Source organism: Lolium rigidum, chromosome 3, assembly GCF_022539505.1.
Source record: "Lolium rigidum isolate FL_2022 chromosome 3, APGP_CSIRO_Lrig_0.1, whole genome shotgun sequence".
NCBI lineage: Eukaryota > Viridiplantae > Streptophyta > Magnoliopsida > Poales > Poaceae > Lolium > Lolium rigidum.
Genome location: NC_061510.1, coordinates 370536201 through 370563089, shown reverse-complemented (window position 1 = coordinate 370563089; position 26889 = coordinate 370536201). Strand labels below are relative to the sequence as shown.

The window sequence follows — 26889 nt, the reverse complement described above, 5'->3', positions numbered from 1 at the left end:
TTGGTTTGAGTCTGCTCATTCCAGTGCACCACCTGCCGTCGAAAAGGGAGTCAAATCCATCATCATCCTGACAATGTGGAGACTTTAGAAGCTGCGCAATGACTACATTTTCAATGGAGCCACACCTATCAACCTTGAGCTTGTCCACTGCATTCTTGATAAGGCTAGGCTGTGGATGTTAGCCAGCGCCAAGGCACTACGTTGTCTGCCCCTCCATGCCCGGCCTCCAGATGCTTAGCTCTGTAGGTTAGCGGGTGATGGCCTTGTATAGTTTCAGTTTTCTTTTTTCTTCCTTTTTTTTTTGAGTTTGCTTTGTACCTTTTCCATCATCTTTACGGTTTTCTTCTAATATAGGAAAAACTTAATAGGTGGCATCATTAATAGCCAAACCACTAGCACCTGCTGCTTTTCTCACGCCTCTTCTTTCCATAGTTTCCCTCACTTTGTCACTATAGTTCCAGTGACCACCAGCAGCATACAGGTTAGAAAGCAAAACATACCCACCCTCTTCAGCGGGTTCAAGACGAAGGAGTTCTTCCGAAGCGATCTCTGCAACTTCGGTATTCTGACAAGCTGAACTTGCACTTAAAATGGAACCCCATATAGACCGACTTGGTTTTATTGGCATAGTCCTAGCCAGTCCTACCGCATCAGACAGCCTACCTGATCGTGCAAGGAGATCAACCATACAGCCAAAGTGTTCTATTCCTGGTTCAACGTTGAAGCTTTGTTTCATAGTATCAAAAATTTTACACCCTTCATCTAGCAGACCAGCATGACTACATGCACTCATAACAGCGACCAACGTCACGCCATTAGGTGCTACACCCTCCTTTTGCATATCCCAAAACAGGTCCAATGCTTTGGTTCCATGGCCGTGGAACGCAAGGCCCGATATCATCGCTGTCCACAAGGTAACATCTTTATCCAAGGCCTTCTCAAACACAGCATAGGCTAAATTGACATTTCCACATTTGCAATACATATCTAGGAGAGCAGAAGCCAGGAAAGCATCTTGAGTACCATGTTCTTTAACCACCCAACCATGGACACTCTTTCCTGGATTCAAATCCCCTTTGCCTATAGCTGCAGAGATCAAAGTAAGAGCAGTGACCATATCAGGTCTTATACAACTGGCGATCATGGCATTAAATAGCTCCACCACCGCAGCGAATTCTCTGCATCGAGCATACCCAGCTAGCAGAACGTTCCATGATATTAGATCCCTGCAAGGTGCATCAAAGAAAAATTTCCTAGCAAGGTCCAACATGCCAGCATCAGCGAACCCTGAGATCATGGTGTTCCACGAAATGTCATCCTTCTCCCAAGCTTCAGCAAAGACTCTGAGGGCAGTGTTCATCTCACCACATTTGGCATACATGTCTAGAAGCGCATTGCTCAAAATCAATCCCCTGTCTGCTATACCCATCCTCCGCAGGACCGCGCCATGAACGGACCTCCCAAGAAGCGTGTTCTTCAGACGTCCGCAGCAGGAGAGGAGAGCAACAGCAGCGTACTGATCAACGCTGACCCCCCTCGACGCCATACCACGGAAAAGCTGCAGCGCCTTCACGCTGAACCCTCCCTTGGCGTACCCTGACAGCATGATGTTGCAGGACACCGTGTCCAGCACGGGCGCACACCGGAACATCTCCTCGGCCGTCCCCGCGTCGCCGGCGTCCAGGTACATCTTGATGAGCGAGTTCCGCAGGTACACGCGCGACTGCAAGCCGTTGAGGAGGACGTGCGCGTGCACCTGCTTCCCGACCGACGGGCACTCCACGGACCTGAGCAGCGCCAGGAACGTCCGCTCGTCGGGGGTCGCCGGCGACGCGAGGATGGACTTGTAGAGAGCGACCGAGCGGCTCTGCGAGGGGCAGAGCGCCGCGAGCGCCAGGTTGTAGATGTAGAGGTTGGGGCGAGGCGTGAAGTGGTCGAAGAGGAGCAGGCCCTCGCGCGTGTGCTGCGGGAAGGCGACGGTGGCGAAGTGGAGGAGCCGGCTCATGGGGAAGGTCTCGAAGGCGAGGCCGAGGCGGAGCATGTGGGCGAGGATCGCCTTGAACGGCCGCGCCCCGCCCCGGCACCGCTCCAGGAGGACCAGCGCCGGGTGGTCCAGACGCAGCGAGACGGTTGGGTCCCAGGGGCGCGCCGCGGTGGCGGCGGCGGCGGTAGCCATCGCGGAGGTCGCGGAGTGGGCACGTGTGTTGCAGGGTTGGAGGGAGGAGGGGATTCTCGCCGCCGGCGCCGCGCGCGTCCGAGCAAGTGCGGCTCCGCCGTGGAGCCGGCGGCGGTCGGCGCTCGGTGGCAGAGGGCGTCGCAGTGGAAGGCCCAGTAAGTTCCCCACTCGACGGCACCGCGTGGCAGAAGTTTAGTCCATCCCAGAAGGAAGTTAGGCAATTAGAAAAAAAAGAAAGAATTGAGGCCCATCTAGTGAACAACGCAATTGTTTGTAGCTATTTTGTGTACTCTAGAATTTTCCAGTATATTGTACTACGCGGCGGCGCCGCATAATTTCATTCCCGTGCGACGCCCCGCTGGCAGCCCTCTCACGTCAAGCGGCCCACCGCAACCAAATGCGCACAGACAACTTGCATGTGCCCATGACTGAGTACTGGTCATCGTTGTCTCTGCAAAGCTTCCTACCACGCGGTTGTCGCTGGCAAAAAAATAAGACAAACTTCCTAACCATAACATCTCAGCAGCATTTTTATTTGCCCTAAGAAACCATCAATCGTTCAACAATTTGGAATCTTGCGGATAGAAAGACAAGCGGAAAAACAAATCACTAAACAATCCGTATTTGCTTGCCCAGAAACGTTTACCACTTACACACGGTAGAAACTAATACACTTGCTAGCTGCCTAAAATGGTTACCAGAAAAATAGAAAAATTGTATGACACATTGCCAGATTAACTACGACTAACTGCCAGATAAATTTCACTTGGTTTACAGGTTTTAACCAATGTGAAGTCACGGGAGAGAAACATCAGGCTCCTAATTAATCTGGCAATTACTCTCACTGAAATATGGCAGCTACTCCACATTAGGAGTACTATTTTAGATCCTACTAGAAATTAATATGGCAACTAGTGACTAATTAGCACTAGTTAATATGATGATTACCACAAATTAATCTGGCAATTACTAGTAAAAATGCAACTAGGATTATGACATAATTAACCAGTCAATTACTCTTAATTATTCTGGTAACTAGAACTTAACTAGCAAATACTACTAAAATCAACTATATTAGTAGCACTAGCATGAGGGATTACATCGAGCTATGTAATCTACCACTGCTAAAACTGCTACCAAAACATCTTGCAAAATCGACTCGCCTCCGCAAGTATGCAGCCCAGCCAAATGAGCACCACCAGATCCTGAGACGCCACGGCCATGCGGCTCGCCGGCGGCTTTGTGCGGCCAAGACGCGGCCCTGCCGGCAAGAACGCCCACCCCCGCACCTGGCAATCGCGCCCGCCCGTGCCGCTGCTACTCTTGCCGCCGAAGTGGCCTCGGTCGCCGCCGCTGAAGAGGTCTCCGCCGCGACAGCACGTTCCTGGGAATTTCGCCGCCATGCAGAGCAGCACCAGCGCGCGGCCCCTCATGCCTCACGGCCGCATCCGTGATGCGTGCTCAGCATTGATGGTATTCTCCGATGCGTGCTTGACGGCGGCGGCCTCCCCTCCCGAAGCGGGCTCGGCGGCGGGTTCCCCTGCGGCCGTGTGCTCCCGTCGCGGCTCCCTGCTCGGCGTCCACGGCCTCCTCCGATGTGTGCTCGACGGCGGCGCCCTCGGCCCTCCCCTCCCGGAGTGGGCTCGGAAGCGGCCTCCCCTGCGGACGCGTGCTCACGGGGCGGCAGCCTCCCGATGCATGGTCGGGGACGGCGGCAGCCCCTCCGGCGTGGTGCTCGTGGAAAATTCCGTCGCTGGTTTCCATGGTGGTCGGAGAGAGAGCGAATGACGAGGGGATAAGGAACGAGATGTGGCATCGACTAGATAAGGCCAGCGCGGCTTTTTACCGAATCTTAATGCGCCGCACGGAAGAGCTACCGATGCGGCGCTTCTGTGTATCATTTTCCATTAATCTATATTACTTACTGACAACTAAGACCATGCACTCTTGAAATATCTCTCAACTTTAGAGGTTCTTTCCATGATATTTAATGGTACCAAAATAGACATAAATATATGCATACAATGCAACTCATCTAAATGGCAAACCGTTAACATAATGACATATAATTGTGTACCTTTTATCTCAGAATAAAAATAGTTCATTTTGACGAAAAGAATTAATATGCAATATCTATAAATTGAAAAATAATTTTCACTCTTTCTTACCATATATGTTTTAACTTTGTATCAAGTGTTAAAGTTTCAAATTATGTATAATAAATAGTTGTACTATTTATGAGTGTATGTAAATAGAGTGATTATAGAGAAGTAAAAGATTTTAGTATAAAATGAAACCTACCGAAATTTTAATTGATGTTACCGCTTTACATGTATGACCTGTGTGACATGCACAAGTCATTTGAACTACTCCATTCGCCTATGTGCACTTTGTCGGCTCGCCCAACAGCTGGCCTCCCTTCTTCCCAACGTTGCCCAACACCTGCGAGTCCACATGCTACTCGTCGCCCAGCGCAGCGCCGTCCCTTGATTTTCCTATATCCTCGCCACCCTCTTGATCCTGCTCATGCATCACCTCGCCTCCCCCGTTGATCTTGCTTGTCCAGCGCGCCATCGCCCCCTTGATCCTACTCACCGAGCGCTCGCCTACCCCTTGATCCTGCTCGCCCAGTGCTTCGTCGCCCTAGGTGGTGGTCGTAGCTCGTCGACCCAGGGCCGACGATCTCATCCGCTCGATCCTAGGGGCCGGCGATCTCTCCTCGGCTGTAGGCTCCGATTCGTGTGAACATACCATATCATCTTTTTATATTGCTATTTAGTGTAGCATGTTTTTATTATTGTATTTTTCAAAACAACATAGCTTCAAGTGTGATTAAAATACATAATGATCATTAGAGGAACAAAGAACATAGGATATTACAGAAGGCAATTATACTATATAATAATAATACTATATATAAAAGCCGATGGCTTTTGCCTTCACCAAATTGAATAGGACACTGTTCATGACGTGCATATGAACAGTGCTACATATTTTTCTAATATTTTGCAGGATATTTTTGCAGTTACCGATAGTGATTTTTTGCAGTAATGCGTCACTACACATATTCAACTTTTGTAGTAATTTTCCCGGTACCGATGCCAACTACGAAACATACCGTTTAATTACCACTTAATACTAACTCTTGCATGGCGCATATTTCCGCGACGATTATTTACAGTTGCCAAGTGATCTTTTGTATTAATTCATCCGTATAAATATTCAACTTCTACAATGATTTTTCACCGGTGCATAATTCTTCGGTGGTACCAACAGTTGCCTCTATTTTATCCCGTGAAAATAATATTATGCCCTACGGTAGCATCAAAAAATTATACTTACTCTACCTTCCCTCGCTACTGCACCTTTAGTGTCGTCGTGGTGAACAGACAGATGCCATAAGATGTCTTAAGTTGGGATCGAATGTGCGCTAGAGGATTCGGGGGAGGGTTTTGGTTACACAAGGATGGATTTCAGATGGAATACCAGTATCTTTACTGATGAACTTGGTTTTGGCCAGAGGTAGAAGAAAGTACGGACTACAAGGTGAGAACATCTATCCTGCTCTCCTCCTCTCTGGTGAATCCATGTCTAATCAACCGTCCCGCGCAGGGGTGTGCCTCATCTCCTTATATAGCGGAGAGGGTGGCTTACAAGGGAAGAAACTCTAATGGCATCTTTGATGACCTAGGCTACTTTATTAAGCTTCTTTGGTCTTGTTGACACCGACCTTCTCTTTAATCAGGAAGAGATGACCTCTTCCGGTAGCTTTTACGTCATCATATGCTTTGGCTTCAGAGCTTCAATTAAAGCTAATGTGCTTCGCCCATCTTTTGTCCTCTAGTCCTTGAGGGAATCTTTGACCAGAATGCCGACATGCTACAGTTGAGCTTATGCCGGTACTCCGGTATCTTCTCGAGTTTACCATATTCCGGTATACCCCTTCTGGGATACCGGTATACTTTCACTTGGTTGTAAACAACTTAACCTGTTATCCGGATTGATCTTTAAACCGGTATCTTGATAGCTAAAACAAGGCAAGTTTGCCATGCCTTTGGCTTACCGGGGGCCATCCCCCCAGCATTAGTCCCCGAAGCTGGTATAGTCCGACGGATTCTATCCGACGGACCATGCCAGGTTCTCATCTCAAACGTACCGGTTTAATTCTTCCGGTTTCAAGTTGAAACTTTCCGGCGTTTCTGCCGAAACCATTCCAGCACATCATTTCTTGCGAAACCTTCCGGTATCTTTTTTCCGGTTGCTTTAGCCATTAAACTCTCCTCGGCGAAGTCGAGAACATGTTGGAAATCGTGACATGCGCACTATTTCTGACGCGCCAGTGTCAGGGGTCAAATTCTTCGACTCCCGCGCTCACATTTAATACGACGCACCGGATCCTCGCAGCTGTTCCGGATCCTTGTGGCCTCTGTGTGGCACTTTCCCACTGCGCGTGTATCCTCATGCCACGCGGCGGCCCACGGGCAAAGCGAAGCGGGCCTGGCCGTGTTCTAGCCCACAAACCACCTTAGTATAAAGGGGCGTGACGGTTCCCTTCCGTCGCCCACGCTCCTACTTCGCCTCTCTTCTTCAACCTCCAGAGCCCCTTTGCTCGGTGCCGCTCCAGTTCTTCACACTGCCGTTCGTCTTCGAGCCCGTGCCCTCCGGCGAGCCCTTGCGAGGAAGCACCACAGAGCTTGCTCACTCGCCTCCGTCGAGATCCGCGGCAGTATTCCTTCAATTGTCCAGGGGCGCACCACGGCATTTTCCTCCTCCTCTCCGTTCGCCGCCGTCGAAGCTCTCCTCGACGAGCTCCGGCGAACCATCAGGTCTTCTAACTCCCAGGACTTCCACCGCCGCTCCCAGGCCAGTCCTTCTGGTCGGATTCGTTCCCCCCTTTATTGTTACAGTTGGGTCTGGTAGGATATTTATTTCCTCTCTTTTTTCTTTGTTTTTCTCTTCTTCGTAGATCTCCGCGAAGGGATAGGATCGGGGAAACCTGTTTTTAGTTAGCCCCCAAACTTAGCAAAATATGTCGTCAGAAGACTCCCTTCCGGAACTTTTACGCCAGCACCCGGAACAACGAAAGCCCCGATACCTCTTCCGGAGAGGAAATTCTGGTAGATCAAGCTGATAACAGGCTCTCGGAGGACCTTTCTCAGTCCGAGGGAGGAGTCGGCGACTCCGGCCAAGATACCGGCGATGATGCGGAGCATGCCGTCGTCGATTTAAGTTCCTACACCCGCGGGGCCTGGATGGGTTCGGATGTTACCCAGGCCGAGATTGATTGGCTCTACCGGTCCCGGAGAATACCGGAAGACGTATTCTGTCGGATCCCCGGCAAGGAACGGGAGCCTGCGCCCCGGCCAGGCGAATATGTAGTCTTTGCCGCCCATTTTGAGCGCGGCTTAGGCCTTCCAGTGTCGGATTTCTTCCGATACTTTCTTAACTTCTACGAGCTTCAGCCCCACCACCTTCCGGGCAATTCTATCTTCTACCTTTCCTCCTTTGCTGCTTTCATGGAGGGATACGCCGGTATCACTCCTTCTGTAGATAACTTCTCCTTCTTCTACTACCTCTGGAAGAACTCTATCCAAGATAGGAAGCTTCCGCATCCCAAGCCCTTCGTCCGGTGCGGGGGCTGCATCCTCTCGCCCCGCTAGGGGAGCAACTTCTATAAGCTCTCCGGTCTGGAATCTGTCCGGACCTGGCAGAAATCTTTTTCTATGTTCGGAATGGTGTCCCGGAAGATCTTATCAACCTTCCGGAATATGTTCCCGGGCCTCCCAACATGAAGAACTGGCTCCACAACCCCAAGAATAACAAGGAGTCCAAGCGGGTGGCCCTTTTCGTCGAGAAGAACAAGGAGGAGATCAACCTTTGATCGGATGACCTTGTCCGGCTCTTTCTCTCGTGCCGGGTCCTGCCGCTTCAGCGCCGCGCTCACAAGATGAGCCAGATGTCATGCCAAAGGGATCCAACAAGGATCACTACCCACTCGCTGAGCGCCACAGACTTGGTCCTTAAGGCGAAGCAAATCTGCCAGAATAGCCTGCGGCCTAACGGAAAATACGGGCTGCTTCCTTACGGCCGCAGCAACCCTCCTCCGCCCCGAGTAGGATCTCGGGATTTCCGGAAAGCCTTTTTCCGGTACACCTGTGAATCTTTGTTTTGACTTGGTTCTTATTATGTTGCAGAACTTTGCCCGGATCGCTAGTGAGGAGCCGACTTCTTATACCCCCAACCGCCGGTTTCACAACGACGCGGACGCTGACCCCTTTGTGAAGGGAAAACACAAGATGGGCCCAACGCACGTCAAGCGCCCCGGTAACTTTTGAACTCATCATCCGGCAAATGATTCCGAGACTGACGATGAGGTCGTTATCCTCGAGGTATATTATTCATCTCCTCTTCCTTATAAAACTCTTCCTCTGTAGTAGCTCCTTCAGCCAATGAGAACCGTCAGGTTCTGGAGCACGTTGCTCCCTTGGCGGCCGAGGTTGGCCAGGAGTTCCTTGACACTTTGTCCCAGGGAGGCCAGGCCTCCAGGGCCCGGAAGAACAAAGCCCCGGCTTCTGATGCCGGCACCAGCGAGGCTCCGCCTGCCAAGCGTCACAAGAAGAAGGGAAGCACTGGGCCTCCCGGAAGGAAGCGCAAGCACGAGATGCCGGTCGCTACTGGGTAAGATTCCGGTATTATACTTGATCTTGCGATGGTGAAGAAGAAGAATGCTAGCGCCGCCGCCAGCTCTACGAGCGGAGGCACCGCCGCCAAATCTTCCTTGATTCCTCCGAAGGAGGGCGCTCCAAGTGCTCCTCCCCCAACTCCGGCGCCGCCGGCGCCGCCGAGCTCGGTAGCCGGGCCCGGAGATTGGGTAGCTTCGACCGTCACCGGGCGTGACGAGAAGAGATCCCGAAGCCTGGGATTGATCTCCTCCGATGAGGGGAATGTGATCTTTCCGAGTGCGATTTCTCGACCTACTCCTCCTCGCTTGGTTTTACCGTGATGTTCTTGTCGTTCTTATATCGAGGTCTTTCGCTTCCCGTTCACGAATTCCTCCTTCATCTCTTGCGAACTTACGAAATCCAACTATGGCAACTCACTCCCAACTCAATCCTCCACGTTGCCGTGTTTATCACCCTCTGCGAAGCATATTTGGGCGTTGAGCCTCATTTCGGGTTGTGGAAAAAGATTTTCTATGTGAAGAGATACAACAGCAGTAACGGGTCTTTTGTCACCGGAGGAGTGGGATTTGTAGCCCGTTCGGATGTCAACTACTTCAACTTCCCAATGAGAGAGTCTGTGCAAGGGTGGAGATTGAAGTGGTTTTACGCCAAGGATTCCTTGTCACCCGAATCTCAACTTCCTCGTTTTGTCGATGTCCTTGAAGCCGACGAATTGTTTGCCAGATTTCTTCGGATTAAAGAAGCTGATGGCCAAACCATGGTTGGTACTGAGGTAGCGGCAGTGTTTCTGAAACGTCGAGTCCAACCAGTTATGGCTAGAATTCGCCCAATGTGGTTGTATTCGGGTCCAAAGGATGAAACCAGAATTAACGCTGCCGAACTGTCGGAAAAAAGAACTGCTCGATGAAGTCCGTCGCCTCACTTTCTTCAGCCAAGAAGACTCGATCCCTTTAACGTCTCCGTACACCCCTTTTGACGCCGATCATCCACCTCCAGAGGTAACTTCCCTCCTCAAATTCTTGTTATGCTGCTATTTACTTAGTCGACATAATTACTGCTGTTCTCATTTGTTTTTTTTTTTGACAGATCCTCGCAGCCTCCGGGGATTTACATAACCTGCCAAATGATACTTCCGAAGGAAGAGGCTCTTCAGAACCTGTTGACTTTCATACTGTTGAGCGTACAAACCCAACAAGCGATCACGATGACCCCATAGATTCTGAAACTGCTCATACCAATCTTCCTCCATCAGCCGATGACACTTGCGACACAGAGGGATCAGTGCGCGATGATGACGCTGATCACGATGCCTTTGTTAATGCAGCTGCGGAGGAGACCAGTGCTCCACCTGCGAAGAGATCAATCGGCGCCTTTGCCGACGAAGATGATCTCCTTGATATGTAAGTGTTTTTCTTCTTTTTACTATTTTCAGCTTCTTGATCTTCTCACATTTTTCTCACAACTTGGTCGATCAAATCCTTCTTGTAGTGACGATGCTTTCATTGAGCCTCCACCTAAGAGGGTCGGATCCGATCTTTGTCTCGCCGGCCGCCGCAGCCTCCGAGCTTCGGCTCCTAAAGCGGCTCCCGCGGCGCAAGCATCGATCGCCTCCTCCCTTTCCAAAGGGAAAGATGCTCCTGCTGCTGCCACGGCTCCTCCTTCCGTAAGTCTTTATCGAGTCTAACGGGAATCTTTTGGAATGTGTCTTTGCCTAATGATCTTTGTAAAACATTCCCTTTCTTCAAGGATCTACGAGGTGTGATATCCTCTTTAGAAGCTTTCGCCTCTCAATTTACCTCCACGGAGGCGGAGAAAGTTCGGTTGCAAGAGGAAGCTAAGTCTTCCTCTTCAAAGTTAGATGGTGCCATCAAAAAGGCTGCCATAGCTCGCCAGGAGGTCGACTCCCTAAAAGATGAGCTGAGCAAGCTGAAAGAGAGGCTGAAGGAGGAGGAAGCTCGAGCAGCAGAGAAGGATGAGCTCCTTCGTCAATCTGCCTTGGCTCTACTTGGTAAGCTTTTTTCACGCATCTCTTGTAGATTTTTTTTTATGGATCCGTTTCTTCATCAATGGTTTCCTCCTATTGAATTTCTTGCAGAAGCCGCCAGCATCCCTGCTACTGCTTTGGACAAAGTTCCGAGCAACTCCCCGGCGAATGGTGTGTCGATGGTTCTTGCCACCCACCAGCTTACCCGGGAGCTTCTTGACAAGGGAAAGGGTGCTCTGGCGCGGATGCATTCGATGATATTCCCGAAGATCAAGCAGGAGAAGACTCTGGGGCAGCTGATTGATGCCTTTGCCGTCAACACCAAGGAAGTTATAGAGGTATTCAAGCGTACCTCGCGTACTTATGGTGCCCTCCTTGCCTTCCAACTTATGATGGGTTACGGCTTTAAGGCCGACATCGAAGAAATGACTAAGGAGCTGCCGAAAGAGAAAGATGGGCGATTTGTTGACTTAAGCGCCTTTACGGTGTCTGCCCGTACTTGTGCTCGTCAGCTCCTTGAACTAGTTTCGGCAGGAAAGGCATCGGCTGGTCCCAGCTTGTCGACTCACACCCAGGCTCCTTGACTGTTGTAACAATTTTATCCTTGGGCTAGTGTGAAACATTGTTCTATTGTGAGAACTTAAGTTTGTAATGAACACTGTGGTGGCAATGTTGCCAACACACTTTTGTCATAATATCTTCATTTGTACTTCTCCTGATAGGAATTTCTTGTACTTCTCCCGATGGGGGTTACGTCGGACGCTTAATTTGTCCATATCTATCATCCTTTCACGCTATTGCCTGCAGGTTTTCCCGGTGCCCTCGTTTGCTGATGACTCTTCGGGCGTTCTTCCCGAAGGTGATCGAATCCAACGGATGAAGGATCGGATCACCCAGATGGAAAAGGACCTACGCAGTACTTATGCCTTAGCTGCAATTGTCAACAAGAAGAGCGAGATTGCAGCCGACGTGGAGCGGTATGCTCTTACTGAGCTACATAAAGCTACCGAGAGCTTGAACTGTGAGTTCCTTGATCTCTGCGCCTTTTTGTCGATAGTATCCTGTCTGATCCTTTGTTTATTTCCGTGCCAGTCATAGCTTTGAACCGCGCAGAAGAGAACAAACGGATTCACGAGCGTGTGAATGCACTAACTCAGCTGTCCTCAGCCGAAGAGATTTTCTGGCGGGAGCACTCGAAGGCTTCGACTGTCGCAAAATTTCAGGATCGGGTCCAGCAGGTCCACCACTTTTTTGACAAGTGCTACAAGGCTATGAGGGTGGTTTGGAAGACAATGTTCCCTTTGAACGCAGGTTCCCCGACGCTCCTCGCGTTGATGTACTGAATTTGGTAATGCCAAGAAGATTCGAGACTTGGTACGTGCGCAGGTTTTTGCAGGGGCCAGGTTTACACTTGCCCTTGTACTTGCCCGTTATCCTTCGGCAGGTCTGCTATCGATTGCCAACGCGACCGGAGATTTGGAGGCACTGTATCCGAAGGTATTGTTGCCGGCCAACATAATTGTCGACAGACTCGAGGAGAACTCAAGGGTACCTGAAGAAAGAGGAGCTCCGCAAGGATGATTTCAAGGATTTAATGTCTGTTTTGAAAATAGATAATTTGGCTACTTTATCCAAATGTTTGGATTATGTAATGATGCCTTTTTATTCGGTAGGTACATGCATATGTACTTTTACCATGTTATTGCCGTTGGCAAGTTTTATCTTGAGCGAATCTTAGTTGCTCGTTTAGATGTATGTATATTGGTTGGTTAGCAAATCATTTGAGTGATCAGCTCGTGTTGCGAGGTTTTGCTAAACCTGTTGTATGCGCAACTTTGCTTTCAACCGTTTTGAATTTCGACAGGCACTCCCGAATATTTTGGGTGTAGTGGTTCTGTCGATGAGCCCGTTGTTCCTTGATATTTCCGTAAGTAAAATATCGAACGTGGGTTGTTGTTTGTGTGTATTTCCAAACTCTTGCTATTTACGGCACTCGTAGAGGCATCTATAGCGGAGGGAAAGGTGAACGTCTTTTAGCACTCGCAGAGGCTTTTTGGAAGCGCGATCTTCTGCCTTGTACTATGTTTGCATAGTGATGGGGCTTAGAAGTTTGTAATTACTTGCAATGCTTAACAAAGAATCGGAGCTTAAGTTCTTATTAATAAGGTAAGCATGATGCTAGAGGGCGAAAAAGGGAAGGCCCTGTTTATAATAAAGGAAAAAGAAAATAAAGACTGGTAAACTGCTCAGGCAAGGAAGGGGTTCTTCTCTTCTTCTGGCTTCTTCACCGCGTTAGTGATTGCCGCAGCGTTGCTGGTTTCATCAGGGGTTTGAGCGGTTGTTGCCATTGTCTTGCTGTCTCCTAAGCCTTCTGTGCCATCAACTGCCGAACCCTTTGCTGCCGAGGCTTCTGCTGTCGAAGCTTCTGCTGCCGAAGCTTTAAGGGCGAGAGCGGCTGGCTTCTTCTTGGTTTCCCTGCCATCTTTTTCTTCCTTGATCTCTCGTAAAGACAGCTTGGGCGGAGGGTCGACGATTTCTTGCTGTGACCCGAACTTTGCAGCAATCCTCTGAAAGTCGCGATCACAATTGTCCGAGCGTGAAAAACTTCCATAGAGCTGTGATGTTTGTCCCGTTGTTCCCGAGGCATTTTCAGCTTGAGGTATGCATAATGCGGCACGGCCATGAACTTGGCGTACGCTGGTCTCCCGAGTATAGCGTGATACTGTGACTCCCGAGTTCACCACTTCAAACTCGATCTTTTCCTTCCTGAAATTGTCGGCCACTGCCGAAGATAACATTCAGGTAGACTTTGCCAAGAGAGTGGCCCGGTGCGGTTGGAAGGATCCCGTGGAAGCGAGGTGTACTGTTTCTTCCGGCATGCTCATGGTGATCCCCATACTTCTGATTGTGTCGACAAATATCAGGTTTAGCCCGCTTCCACCATCCATGAAGACTTTGCTCATCTTGAACCCCCCAATTTGTGCTTCGACTACCAAGGCAGCGTGTCCTGGTTTTGGTATGGTCATCGGGTGATCTGCTCGACTGAACGTAATGTTCTGAGAAGACCATTCGACGTACTCGGGGATGTTTGCCATGATGCTTTACGCCAAGTTGATTTCTCGGGTGAGCTTCTTCATCTCCCTTTTCGAGACACCCGTCCTATGGATCATGCTCATCTGCCCACGTGGTGGTGGAAACGCCTCGTTGGGTTGATGGGGTTGAGCCTGCTGGACTTGATGCTGCGGTGGAGGTGGGGGTGGTGGTGGTAGCTGTTGCTGGCCTGATTCGTTGGATGAGTTTATGCATGTCAAGGAAGCTGCCGACAGTCCCTGAGCAGGTGACTTGATTTCGTTTTGCCGTCCTTGGAATCGACATACGAATGTAAGTAACAGGGGGCGTTGATCTGCTCAGCGTAGGGTAATTCGGGAGTCCTCTGCTGTCGTGGTTTATAGTTACCATGGTTCCCAGCGTTGTTCCGGTTACCGTCGTGCCTATCGTCTCGATCGTCCTGTCGATCGGAATATCCTGCGGCTACCAGGTTGTTATCATCGTAGTTGCGGTTCTTCCTTCTCTTGTGACGATCCCTTCGGCCACCCGAGTCGTGCTTCGGCTGGTCGTCGTCTTCGTCATCGCTGCGCTGCCGTGGCCTTCGTACGTTGTCCTCACCATCAGCCCAACTATTGGCGATTTCCATTAGTTTGGTTATGGTTTTTGGCTTTTTGCGCCCAAGTTCTTCTATGTAGCTTTCCCGCTGAACGCCGTCGCTGAAAGCGTCGATTGCTCTGTCGACAGATACGTCTTCGGCGGCGTTCGGGAAGCTTCGTGAATCTCCCGATGTATGAACGCATCGACTCCTTCCGCTACTGCCGGCAATTCCGCAGTTCTTCGATCCCGACGGGCCTCTTGTATGTTGCTTGGAAGTTGGCAATGAAGGCATCTACTAGGTCGTCCCATGATTTAACGAGAACCTTTCGGCAGCCCCTTAGCCGGGCCCGTGCTTGAATCCTTCAAGTAAAGCTGTAAGCATTGCATTGCTGCTATCTGGTTTCCTTTGTGCAGGATCACAGTCTGCAGGTTGTCGTCTATCCAGGATCTTGGTTCTTGTTGCCCATCGTACTTGGCAGCATCGGTAGGGGTAGGATTAAATTTTTTGGGCGGCATCGTTTCGTGGATCTTGTAACTTAGACAGTTGGCTCCCCTGAGCTCGCCGTCGTACTCCTGGTCTTCATCCGAAGAATCGCTGTCATCGTCCTTCCTAGCGGCGCGTCGTCGCCTTGCTTTGTCGATCTTGCTCTGGGTGATTTCGTCCCGAGCATCTCTCGCATGATGTTTCGACCCACTGCCTTGGACGGTGGTCTTTTCCTTTGGCGGGACTAGGTTGTTCCCCAATATTGCGAGACTCTCCAGGGCGCCTCGATGAGCTTGAGCCATGGACCCTTCGGGGCGTTGGTTGATGAGGTATGCGGCGAGGTTGGCTGTTGCTCCTGCAACGGTTTTCGGTCGTGGCATGCCGGCGCTATCCATAGTCATAAAGGATTTGGTCAGATTCGACGTTATTTCCCTGGCGTCATCTTCTGAAAGCCTGGATAGTCTCGACCGGTGCTTGCTGTTCCCTGAGTGTTTCGGGAGGCACTCCCTTGCGAGCCCCTTCGCCGTTCGGCTGGATCGGTCCGCCGCAGATAGGCGTCTCTCGAGGGTGGCTTGCTCTTTCGACAGGTGTTCCCGGTTTTCTCCAGTATGGAGCGATAAGCATTGAGGGTTCCAACCGAAGTTCCTGCGGGGAGCGGCGTGTTGTTGAGTACTGCTGCCCTTGCTGCTGCCCACTCCTCATCCGCGATGGTGTAGTCGCTGTCGCGGTTGCTGGCGCTGTTTTCAAAACTCGCCCTTCTACTGGAACGGGGGGTATGGTCCTCGTCTCCTCTGCGCCTTGTGTTCCCGTGTTATTGGCGACATAAACCTGATGGTGTGCCGTTCTTTGGGTGGTTCCCTGGATTGTGCTGTCGATACCGTCCTCTCCCGATGAATACTGGGCGTTGCAGATGAACGGTGTGTCGCTTGATCCCAGCCCATGCCTGGTGTCGCAGTTCAGGCAGTAGTACGAAGTTAGTTTCGAAGATGAGGAATCATCCGATCCTACCGACATGGAGGACACCGAGCGGGGAGTCGAGGGCACGGGTGAGCACGTCGATCCCGTCAGACCAGCCGACAGATCGAGTGACGATGACGCGTTTGAACCCGTCGATCCGGAAGTGGGGGATTCCAGCAATCGAAGGATTCCCTCTGCGTTGACGTTGTAGTGGACGCTGCCGAAGGTCATCTCCATGTTCCCTTGTAGATCTGAAAAGTTCGAGCGGGAGGAATCGCTGTGTGGAGTAAACTCGTAGGAGCCGAATCGAATCGGGCTTCCCAGGATTGGCGACGATGGTGTCGACAAAGTTGCTGATGAAGTTGTCGGCGAAGACGCCGATGTCATGATCGGATCTGCCGATGCCCTGCCTTGTGCCGACAGGTTTCCCACAGATGGCGCCAATTGTCGAGGGTGCTCCTCGGCAATGCCCTCCGATAGGGGCTTAGGGTTGATGGAATCCTGCAAGATGACACGAGACATCGGTTCACAGACAAGCGGGGAGAGCGATTTACCCAGGTTCGGGGCCCTCGATGAGGTAAAACCCTTACGTCCTGCCTGTCTGTTCTTGATTATGATGAAAACAGGTTACAATGGGGTGCCGAATAGTTCGGCTGAGATCTCGTCGAGATAGCTAATTGCTAGGGTAACCTAGTTCTAAGCTTCTGTTGGCTAAGATTGCTAAGATTGATTGTGTCCCTCGATAGCCCCTCTCCTGGCCTTTATATAGGTGGCCAGGTCTCGAGAGGTCTATTCGAGTACGAGTAGGTTTACAGTAGATCTATCTACAATTTTTCCTCGTCCGGCTTCTTCCATGTCTTGTACTTCAAGTAATCTTCCGCCGCACCATCCTAGTAGCCCATCTTGCCATCGGGTACCTTCATGGGCCTCTAGTTGGACCGTGTAGGGTAGAGCAACATTGGTTACCCGAAGGGTAATGCCCACGTCAGACGAAGTCGACGATTCTGGACGTGCCATCGAGATCAGCTCCTTGCAACCTCTAAATCCCACAGACGGCGCCAATTGACAAGGGATTAACTTATCAATGCCTACGGATTGTAGACTAGGGTTTCGTTGGATGTAGAGGGCAAGTAGATCTCGAAGGTTTCAGCCGAAAAGTGCTCGACAATGTAAAAACTAGGGTTGTGTTGACAGTAGATTCGATCCCTTTCTTTGTCCCTCGACCCCCCCTTATATAGGAGGTGGAGTCGAGGGTTTCGTAATATACAAGTTTACAGATTCCGGGAGGTTTTCTGACCCGTCCCGCAAGATTACAAATGATAACTTCTATTACAACTCTAACTTTCCTTAACAATATCTTGGGCTTCCGAATCTTCTTATTCTTCGGGTCGTGGGCCTTCACAAAACCCCGGGTACCACTTTCGGCAGGCCCATTGGGTGTGCCTATGTCACCTAGCCTTCCAACTTATGATGGGTCATGGCTTCAAGGCCGACATTGAGAAGATGTCTAGGGAGCTTCCAAAAGATCAAGATGGGAAGTTCATTGATTTAAGCACCTTCAAAACGTCAGCTCTTACATGTGCGCGTCAGCTCTTTGAACTGGTTTCGTCAAAGAGAACATCGGCTGGCCCAAGTTTATCGACCCAGACTCAAGCCCCTTGATTGTTGTAACAAACTTCATTTTGAATTGATGTGAAACATTGTTCTGTCACAAGCCTTGTGATTGTAATAAATTCCGTACTAGCAATGTTTGCTAGTGTACCCTTGCTATGACTTTTATGCTTGCATTCTCCCGATGGGAGGTTAATTCTGATGCTGAAGCGATGCAACCCATCATACCTTTGACGCTGTTCTTTACAGATTTTCCCAAGGCTCGCGTTTGTCGATGATTCTTCGGGTGCTCTTTCGAAGGGGAACGGATCCAACGCATGAAGGATCGGATTGCGCAGATGGAAAAGGATCTCGCGCAGTACCTATGCCTTGGCTGCCATTGTCGAGAAGAAGGGCGAAATTGCAGCCGACGTAGAGCGCTATGCTCTTACCGAACCGCATAAGGCCACTCGAAAGTTTGAACTGTAAGTTTTCTTGGTCCTTGTGCTTATTATTCTTTGTTGAACATATTGTCCGATCTTTCCATTAATTCCTTTGCTAGTCATAGCCCCGAACCGTGTCGAAGAGAACAAGCGAATTCACGAGCGCGTGAACGCATTGACTCAACTGTCATCAGCCGAAGAAATTTTCTGGAGGGAGCACTCGAAAGCTTCGGCTGTCGTGCAATTCCAAGATCGGGTCCAACAGGTCCATCATTTCTTCGACAAGTGCTACAAAGCCCTGAGGGTAATTTGGAAGACGATGTTCCCTTTGAACGCGGTCCCTCCTACACTGTTGACCCTGATGTCTGAGTTTGGGAACACCAAGAAAATTCGAGACTTGGTGCGGGCTCAAGTTTTTGCAGGAGCCAGGTTTACACTTTCCCTTGTCCTTGCACGATATCCTTCGGCGAATCTGCTATCTATCGCCAACGCAGTTGGTGATTTGAAGACGCTGTACCCGAAGGTAGTGCTGCCTGCCAATATAATTGCTGACAAGCTTGAAGAGGATTCGAAGGTACCTGAAGAAAGAGAAACTCCACAAGAGTAATTCAGGATTAAGTTCTTATTGTAAATAGGCTACTTTATCCAAGCGTTTGGATTGCATAGTTGAAACTTTAAGTTCGGTAGATACATGTATATGTACTTTTACCGTATCGATGCCGTTGGCAATTTTTTTTAAGGAGCAAATCTTAATTGCCCGTTTGAACGTATGTGTACTTGTTGGTCAGCAAATTGTTTGAGTGATCAGCTCGTGTTGCAGGTCTTGCTAAACCCGTTGTATGCACAACTTTGCTTTCAACCGATGTATGTTCTGACAGCAGCTCCCGAACATATCGGGAGCATTAACTCTGCCGATGAGCCCGTTGTCCTTTGATATTTCCATAAGTAAAATATCGAACGTGGGGGATATGATATATGATTCCAGACTCTTGCTATTTACGGCGGTCGTAGAGGCATCTATAGCAGAGGGAAAGATCATCATCCTTGTTTATTTTTGCATCCTTTAGCACTCGTAGAGGCTTTTTCGGAGCACAATCTTTTGCCGCGTACTACATTGCACCATCGTTCACCGAGGGGTGTAAGCAAAGGTTACGATGATGCGGATTAGGTGCTCCGAATTAAAATGCTTATCAAGGAATCAAAACTGAAGTTCTCATTAATAAGGTAAACACGTGAATAAAGGGCGAAAAAGGGGGGAGCCCTGTTGAAAATAAAAGGGAGAGCTGAACATTATTCGACTATTCTAAGCAAGGAAAAGGTTCTTCTTATCTTCTATCTTGTCTACCACGTTAGCGGTTTTTGAAGCGTCGTTGATTGCAGTGGGGGTCTCGACAGCGATTGCCAATGTCTTGCTGTCTCCTAAGACTGCTGTGCCATCATCTGCCGAAATTTTTGCTGCCGAAGCTTCGGAGCAAGGTCGGTCGGCTTCTTCTTGGTTTTCCAGACATGTTTCTCCTCCTTAATTTCACGTATCGATAACTTGGGCGGAGGATCGACAATTTCTTGTTTTAACCCAAACTTCGTAGCAATCCTCTGAAAGTCGCGATCACAATTATCAGAGCATGAAAAACTTCCATAAACTGTGATGTTTGTCCCGTTGTTCCCAGGCATTTTCAGCTTGAGGTATGCGTAGTGCGGTACAGCCATGAACTTGGCATAAGCTGGTCTCCCGAGTATAGCGTGATACTGTGATTCCCGGCTCACTACTTCAAACTCGATCTTTTCCTTCCCGAAGTTGTCGGTTTTGCCAAAGACGACGTTCGGGTAAACTTTGCCAAGAGAGTACGCCGGTGAAGTTGGGAGAATCCCATGGAAGCAAGTGTCCTGTTTCTTCTAGCATCCTCATGGTGATCCCCATACTTTTGATTGTGTCGACGAATATCAGGTTTAGCCCGCTTCCACCATCCATGAAGACTTTGCTCATCTTGAACCCCCCGATTTGTGCCTCGACTACTAAGGCAGCGTGTCCCGGTTTTGGTATGGTCATCGGGTGATCTGCTCGACTGAACGTAATGTTCTGAGACGACCACTCGACATACTCAGGGATGTTCGCCATGATACTTTCTGCCAGATTAATTTCTCGGGTGAGCTTCTTCATTTCTCTTCTCGAGACACCTGTCCTATGGATCATGCTCATCTGCCCAAGTGGTGGTGGAAACGCCTCATTGGGTTGATGAGGCTGAGCCTGCTGGACCTGGTGCTGGGGTGGTGGTGGTGGTGGAGGCGGTGGTTGCTGTTGCTTCTGCCGGATGAGTTTCTCCATGTCAAGGAACTGCCTACAATCTCTGAGCAGTTGGCTTGACTTTGTTTTGTTGTCCTTGGAATCAATGTAAGAGTGCAAGTAGCAAGGAGCGTTGATCCGCTCGGCGAAAGGTAGCTCGGGAGTCCTCTCGTGGTTGCGGTTTGTAGTTGCCGCGGTTTCCAGAATTATTCCGGTTACCATCCTGCCGATCGTCTCGTCTGTCGTCATCTCGATCGTCCTGCCGATCAGAGTATCCTGCGGCTACCAGGTTACTGTCGTCGTAGCTGCGGTTTTTCCTTTTGTTGTGACGATCCCTTCGTCCACCCGAATCATGATTTGGCTGGTCATCATCTTCGTCATCACTGCGCTGTCGTGGCCTTCGTACGTTGTCCTCGCCATCAGCCCAGCTGTTGGCGATTTCCATTAACTTGGTTATTGTTTTTGGTTTTTTACGCCCGAGTTCCTCTATGTAGCTTTCACGTCGGATGTCGTCGCTGAAGGCATCGATTGCTCTGTCGACAGAAACGTCTTCGGCAGCGTTTAAGAGCTTGGTGAATCTCCCGATGTATGCACGCATCGATTCCTTCTGCTTTTGCTGGCAATGCCGTAATTCCTCAATCCCGACGGGCCTTTTGTATGTTGCTTGGAAATTGGCAACAAAAGCGTCTACTAGGTTGTCCCATGATTTGATGGAACCCTTCGGCAGACCTCTTAACCAAGCTCGTGCTGAGTCCTTTAGGTAAAGCTGCAAGCATTGCATTGCTGCTATCTGATTTCCTTTGTGCAGTAATCACAGCCGCAAGTAGTCGTCTATCCAGGACCTTGGCTCCTGCTGTCCATCGTATTTGGCGGCGTCAGTAGGAGTAGGTTTGAACTTTCTGGGGGGCATCGCCTCGCGGATTTTGTAGCTTAAACAATCGGCCCCCTTAGCTCGCCATCGTTCTCCCGGCTTTCATCTGAAGAATCACTGTCATATTCCTCCCTAGCGGCGCGTCGTCGCCTTGCTTTGTCGATTCTGCTCTGAGTGATTTCATCTCGAGCGTCTCTCGCATGATGCTTTGAGCCACTGGCCTGTAGCGTGGTTTTTTCCTTCCGCAGGACCAAGTTGTCGCCCAGTATCGCGAGACTTTCTAGGGCACCTCGATGGGCTTGGGCCATAGAACCTTCAGGGCGCTGATTGATGAGGTATGCCGCGAGATTGGCAGTTGCTCCTGCGACGGTTTTTGGCCGTGGCATGCCCGCGGTGTTCGTGGTCATAAAAGACTTGGTCAGGTTCGATGTTATTTCCCTGGCGTCATCTTCCGAGAGTCTGGACAATCTTGATCGGTGCTTGCCCGCCCCTTGAGTGCTTCGAGAGGCGCTTCCTCGCGAGTCTCTCCTAGATTGTTCTGCAGCAGTTAAGCGTCTCTCGAGGGCGGCTTGCTCTTTCGATAGGTGTTCCCGGTTTTTCTCTAGTATAGAGCGATAAGCGTTGAGGGTTCCAACCGAGGTTCCTGCGGGGAGCAGCGTGTTGTTAAGTACGACTGCCTTGGCTGCTGCCCACTCCTCGTCCGCGATGGTGTAATCGCTGTTGTTGTTGCTGGCGCTGTTTTCGAAACTTGCTCGTCTACTGGAATGAGGGGTGTGATCTCCGTTTCCCCTGTGCCTTGCGTTTCCCGTGTTATTGGCGACATAAACCTGGTGGTGTGCCGTTCTCCGGGTGGTACCTTGGACGATGTTGTCGACACTGTCCTCTCCCGACGAATACTGGGCATTGCAGATGAACGGTGTGTCGCTTGAACCTAGCCCGTGCCTGGCATCGCAGTGTGATACGTCCAAAACGTATCTACTTTCCGAACACTTTTGCTATTGTTTTGCCTCTAATTTGTGTATTTTGGATGCAACTAACACGGACTAACGCTGTTTTCAGCGAAGCTCGCTCCAGTGTCTCGTTTTTGTGCGAAATCCAACTTTCGGGAAAATCCTCGGAATTTATGCGAAGGCCCTATTTTCCCGGAATAATGACGGAGCCGGAAGGACAATTGAGGTGGAGGCCCGAGGGCCCCACACCATAGGGCGGCGCGGCCCGGGGGGCCCGCGCGGCCCCGTGGTGTGGCCCCCTCGGCCGGCCTCCGACGCCCTCCTTCGGACTACTTATCGGCCTCGACCTAAAAACGCCCGGGGAGAAGTCGAAGTCGCCGAAAACCCTCCGCAACGCCGCCACATCGCGAAACTCCGTCGCGGGAGCCGGAAGTCTCCGTTCGGCACTCCGCGGGACGGGGAATTGGAGGAGATCATCACCGCCATCACCGCCAACGCCTCTACATCAACCAGCCATGTTTCCCCCATCCATGTGTGAGTAATTCCCCCGCCGTAGGCCGAAGGGGATGGTAGGGATTGGATGAGATTGGTCATGTAATAGCATAAGATTGTTAGGGCATAGTGCCTAGTGTCCGTAATTGGTACTTTGATGATATTGTTGCAACTTGTTATGCTTAATGCTTGTCACTAGGGCCCGAGTGCCATGATCTCAGATCTGAACATGTTATTGCTTTATCAAGATATTCATTGTTTATGGTCTTACCTATAAGTTGTATACACATGTCGCTGTCCGGAACCAATGGCCCCGAAGTGACAAGAATTGGGACAACCGGAGGGAATGGTAGCGATGTGAGGATCACATGTGTTCACGGAGTGTTAATGCTTTGCTCCGGTACTTTATTAAAAGGAGTACCTTAATATCCAGTAGTTTCCCTTGAGGCCCGGCTGCCACCGGCTGGTAGGACAAAAGATGTTGTGCAAGTTTCTCATTGCGAGCACGCACGACTATATATGGAACACATGCCTATTGATTGCTTTGTACTTGGACACCGTTTTATTATTATCCGCAAATGCCCTGCTATGATTGTTACATGAGTTTCTCTCATCCATGCAACGCCCGTCATCCGTCCCCGTGCCTACGGTATTTTAATCCTCGCTGTTTACTAAAATCACTACTCGCTGTCTCTGTTACTCTGCTGCTCGTTATTTCACTACTCGCTATCGCTATAAAACTCGTTACTATCGATAAACTCTTGCGAGCAAGTCTGTTTCCAGGTGCAAGCTGAATTGACAACTCCGTCGTTAAGGCTTCCAAGTGTTCTTTGTCTCCCCTTGTGTCGAATCAATAAATTGGGTTTTACTTCCCTCGAAGACTGTTGCGATCCCCTATACTTGTGGGTCATCACAGTGCAAGCAGTAGTATGAGGTTATCTCCGAAGATGCGGGATTGTCAGATCCAACCGACATGGAAGACGTTGAACGAGAAGTCGATGACGCAGGCGAGTCCGTTGAGTCTGTCAGACCAGCCGAAAGGTCGATTGATGACGACGTGCTTGGATCAGTCGATCCGGAGGCGAGTGGCTCCAGAAGTCGAAGAATTCCTTCCGCGTTGACGTTGTAGTGGACGCTGCCGAAGGTCATCTCCATGTTTCCTTGTAGATCTGAGAAGGTCGAGCGAGACGAGTCGCTGTGCGGGGTGAATTCATAGGAGCCGAATCGAATCAGGCTTCCCAGGCTTGGCGATGACGGTGTCGATGAAGTTGCCGATGACATGACTGGATCTGTCGATGACCGATCTTGTGCCGACGGGGTTCCCACGAGACGGCGCCAATTGTCGAGGGTGCTCCTCGGCAATGCCCTCCGATAGGGGCTTAGGGTTGATGGAATCCTGTAAGCTGACACGAGACATCGGTTCACAGACAAGCGGGAAGAGCGATTTACCCAGGTTCGGGGCCCTCGATGAGGTAAAACCCTTACGTCCTTCGTTTCTGATCTTGATTATGAAAATATTGGGTTACAATGGGGTGCCGAAGGGTTCGGCTAAGATCTCATCGAGAGGATAAGTGCTGCGGCGACCTAGCTCTAGACTTTTGGTGGCTAAGATTGCTAAGATTGTACGTGTCCCTCGGCAGCCCCTCTCCTGTCCTTTATATAGGAGGCCAGGTCTCAAGAGGTCTAACCGAGTACGACTAGATTTTACAATAGTTCTATCTCTAAACCTTCCTTGTTCGGCTCCTTCCTTGCCTTGCCTGTCAAGGAATCTTCCGTTTCGCTATCCAATTGGCCCGCCTTGTCATCGAATACCTTCATGGGTGTTGTGGGTATACTTCATGGGTGTACCATCGACAGTGCCTAGATCCGGCAAGCCCGGGTGGCCCACAGACGGTGATGAGGCATGTGGCCCATCGGGCGGCCCAGTTGCTGTTAATCATGAAGGAAGAAGTCCGGCCCGAGATCGCAAGCCGGATCCGTACCGACATTAGGAGTAACCCGGATCCACGGAGGCCCATGAAGGACCCGGATCCAGGAAGACGTGTATGGAAGGCGGATCCGTGACGTGCACGGCAAGATATTGTACCGTAGCTAGGCTATCTGTAATCCGGCTAGGACTCTCCATGTAAACCCTAGATCCGTGCGCCTTTATAAGCCGGATCCCGGGGGCCCTAGAGGCACAACCACAACTCATTGTAACAACGCGAAAGCGCCCAGATAATACCAGACAAGCAGCAGTAGGCCCTGTCATCGTGCGGGTGTTCCGAAGCCGGGTAACTCGCGTACCACCGTCCCGTGTGCACTCCGCCCTATGGCCCCTACTTCTTCTCCCCCTCGTGAGGATCCCTCCTCGGGGTACCGTCGATTAGGCAACGACGGTTGGCGCCCACCGTGGGGCTCGTGGCGTCCGGAGGCCGGAACCGGGAGGGTTCCGCCATGGGAAGCTACGACGACACCATCGCTGTGGGGCGCGTCCTTTACGCCGGAACTCTGCCGATCGTCCCTCCGGATGAGTGCTGGATTCCGGCTAGGGCAAACCCCGTCAAGCTCTCCATCGTCCCAGTTGGCGGCATACACATCTTCATCGGGGAAACCGTCGATTCCGACGGAAACCCACTGGTAAGCAACGCAGACGCGACCGCCGCAGAGCTGGACGCTGTCGCGAAGATCCGATCTGAGACGCAGGAGCTTCCCAAGGAAGATTCCGCCTTGGATCTGGAAATTTCAAAGCCCACCCAATCCGCCCCTGAGCAGGAAACAAAGGTGGAAAACCAATGCAGATCCGCCTGGGTCTCCCAGGTGTTAGAAAAGCAGAGGTGCCACTTCGTACACTTCTTGGCCCATACCGCCGGAACCGCCCCTCAAGAAGATGGAGCTGGTCCTCGAGCGGGTAGAGGCACCGGAAAACGGCGCGGATCCGGATCGGGCTCAGCTCTGTCGGAGAAAGCGAACCTCCGGTTGAAGAGTCGATTTTGGGCAATCCGAGCCCAATTTCCGGAGACACCCCGTCCATGGAATCCGATGACTTCGTCCGCAAGCTAGGGGAGTATGGTTTCGGCGATCAGCCTCGAAGTCGACTCCGCCCAGCCCAAGCAGGTTCTCGCAACGGTAGCAGCGCTGGGACAAACCGGATCTGGAGACCAAGTCAGCCAATCCGACCCTCAACCATCCCAACAAGGATCTCCAATGTCTCGGGTGCGACCCCAAAGGGATTCTTCCTCGGAGGAAATCCTGTCAGCAGAGGAGGTGGCCGCGCGAGCAGTTCTTAACACACCTATAACCCCGGGCGACGCCGCAGATCTGGAGGCTCTAGAGACCGCCAGAAAGGAAATGCTGGCCACAGCCAAGAAGCTCGCCGATACCGAAGCTGCATTAAAGGTAGGAAGGGCAGATCATGCAGCCTGGCTGGAAAACTTCGACAGACAGGACCGCGAGATTACTGCCACACTCGAGCAGGTCAAAAGCATGAGGGCTGAGTGGGAAGTAAAGATGATCTATGCGCAGGCGGAGGCCGATCGTATTGTCAGAGAAGCAATTGCGCCTCGCAGGATACCCTTCAACACGCCCGCAGATCACCAGCCGCTGGAAACTCCAAAGGACAACATGCAGAAAGCGGCGAAGAAGGACGAAGAAGTTGATATCAACTATCTCCGCACACTTGTCGCTTCAGCAATGCGAGCGAGCGAGCAAGGCAGATACTTCGCGCAGGTTGGAATCCAATCCGGATAACTGTGTATCTACCGCGCAGAAGGACGCCCGCGACGATGAATCACACACCGGATCCTCGGAGCGCAGAAGAAGGGCCAGGGAACACCCAAATCCGATCCCCGTTCCATCAAAGACGCCTCCGTCGGATCCGAGAAAGGGAAAGGATGCGATGTACTCCGGACGAGACAAATACCGCAACCCCTCTCCTCCGCCCAATGGTTACCCGCGACCCCCTCGCCGCCGTAGTCCAGCCGGAAACACCAGGCCCCCAGGGCATGGTGCGATTATTATCCGCGACAACGTGCTGCCAAGAAACGAGAACAAGGAGCGCTCGCCGGAACCTCGCCGGAACCAGAACAATGTTCATGAGCCCGAGCCTAGGAGGAGTCGGAATGAAGACCGCGGCCCAGAACCTCGCCGGAACCGCGATCCAGAACCTCGTCGGAGCCATGACCCAGAACCTCGCCGGAGCCGTGACCCGGAGCCCCGCCGGAACGACCAGGGCAGCCAGCGCCAAGGCGAAGGCAGCCACAGGAGCCGGAGCCAGCACCAGGAAGGCCGAGGAGATTCAGATGGCGGAAGCAAGAGGTCAGACCGCCCACCTCGCAGGTCTCCCTCACCACCA

General features: G+C 51.1%; 1 protein-coding gene across 1 annotated transcript; it reads right to left on the bottom strand.

Moving 5' to 3' along the window:
• Positions 1 to 7: 7 nt before the first annotated feature.
• LOC124697417 (pentatricopeptide repeat-containing protein At3g04750, mitochondrial-like) lies at positions 8 to 2176 on the bottom strand. Its single transcript, XM_047230010.1, has one exon. The coding sequence runs from the start codon at positions 2174 to 2176 to the stop codon at positions 362 to 364; it is 1815 nt and encodes a 604-aa protein (XP_047085966.1). The 3' UTR covers positions 8 to 361.
• Between the last annotated feature and the right edge of the window lie 24713 nt (positions 2177 to 26889).

Coding starts and splice junctions, on each gene's coding strand:
- LOC124697417 (XM_047230010.1), bottom strand. CDS start 2,176: ATGGCTACCGCCGCCGCCGCCACCGCGGCGCGCCCCTGGGACCCAACC.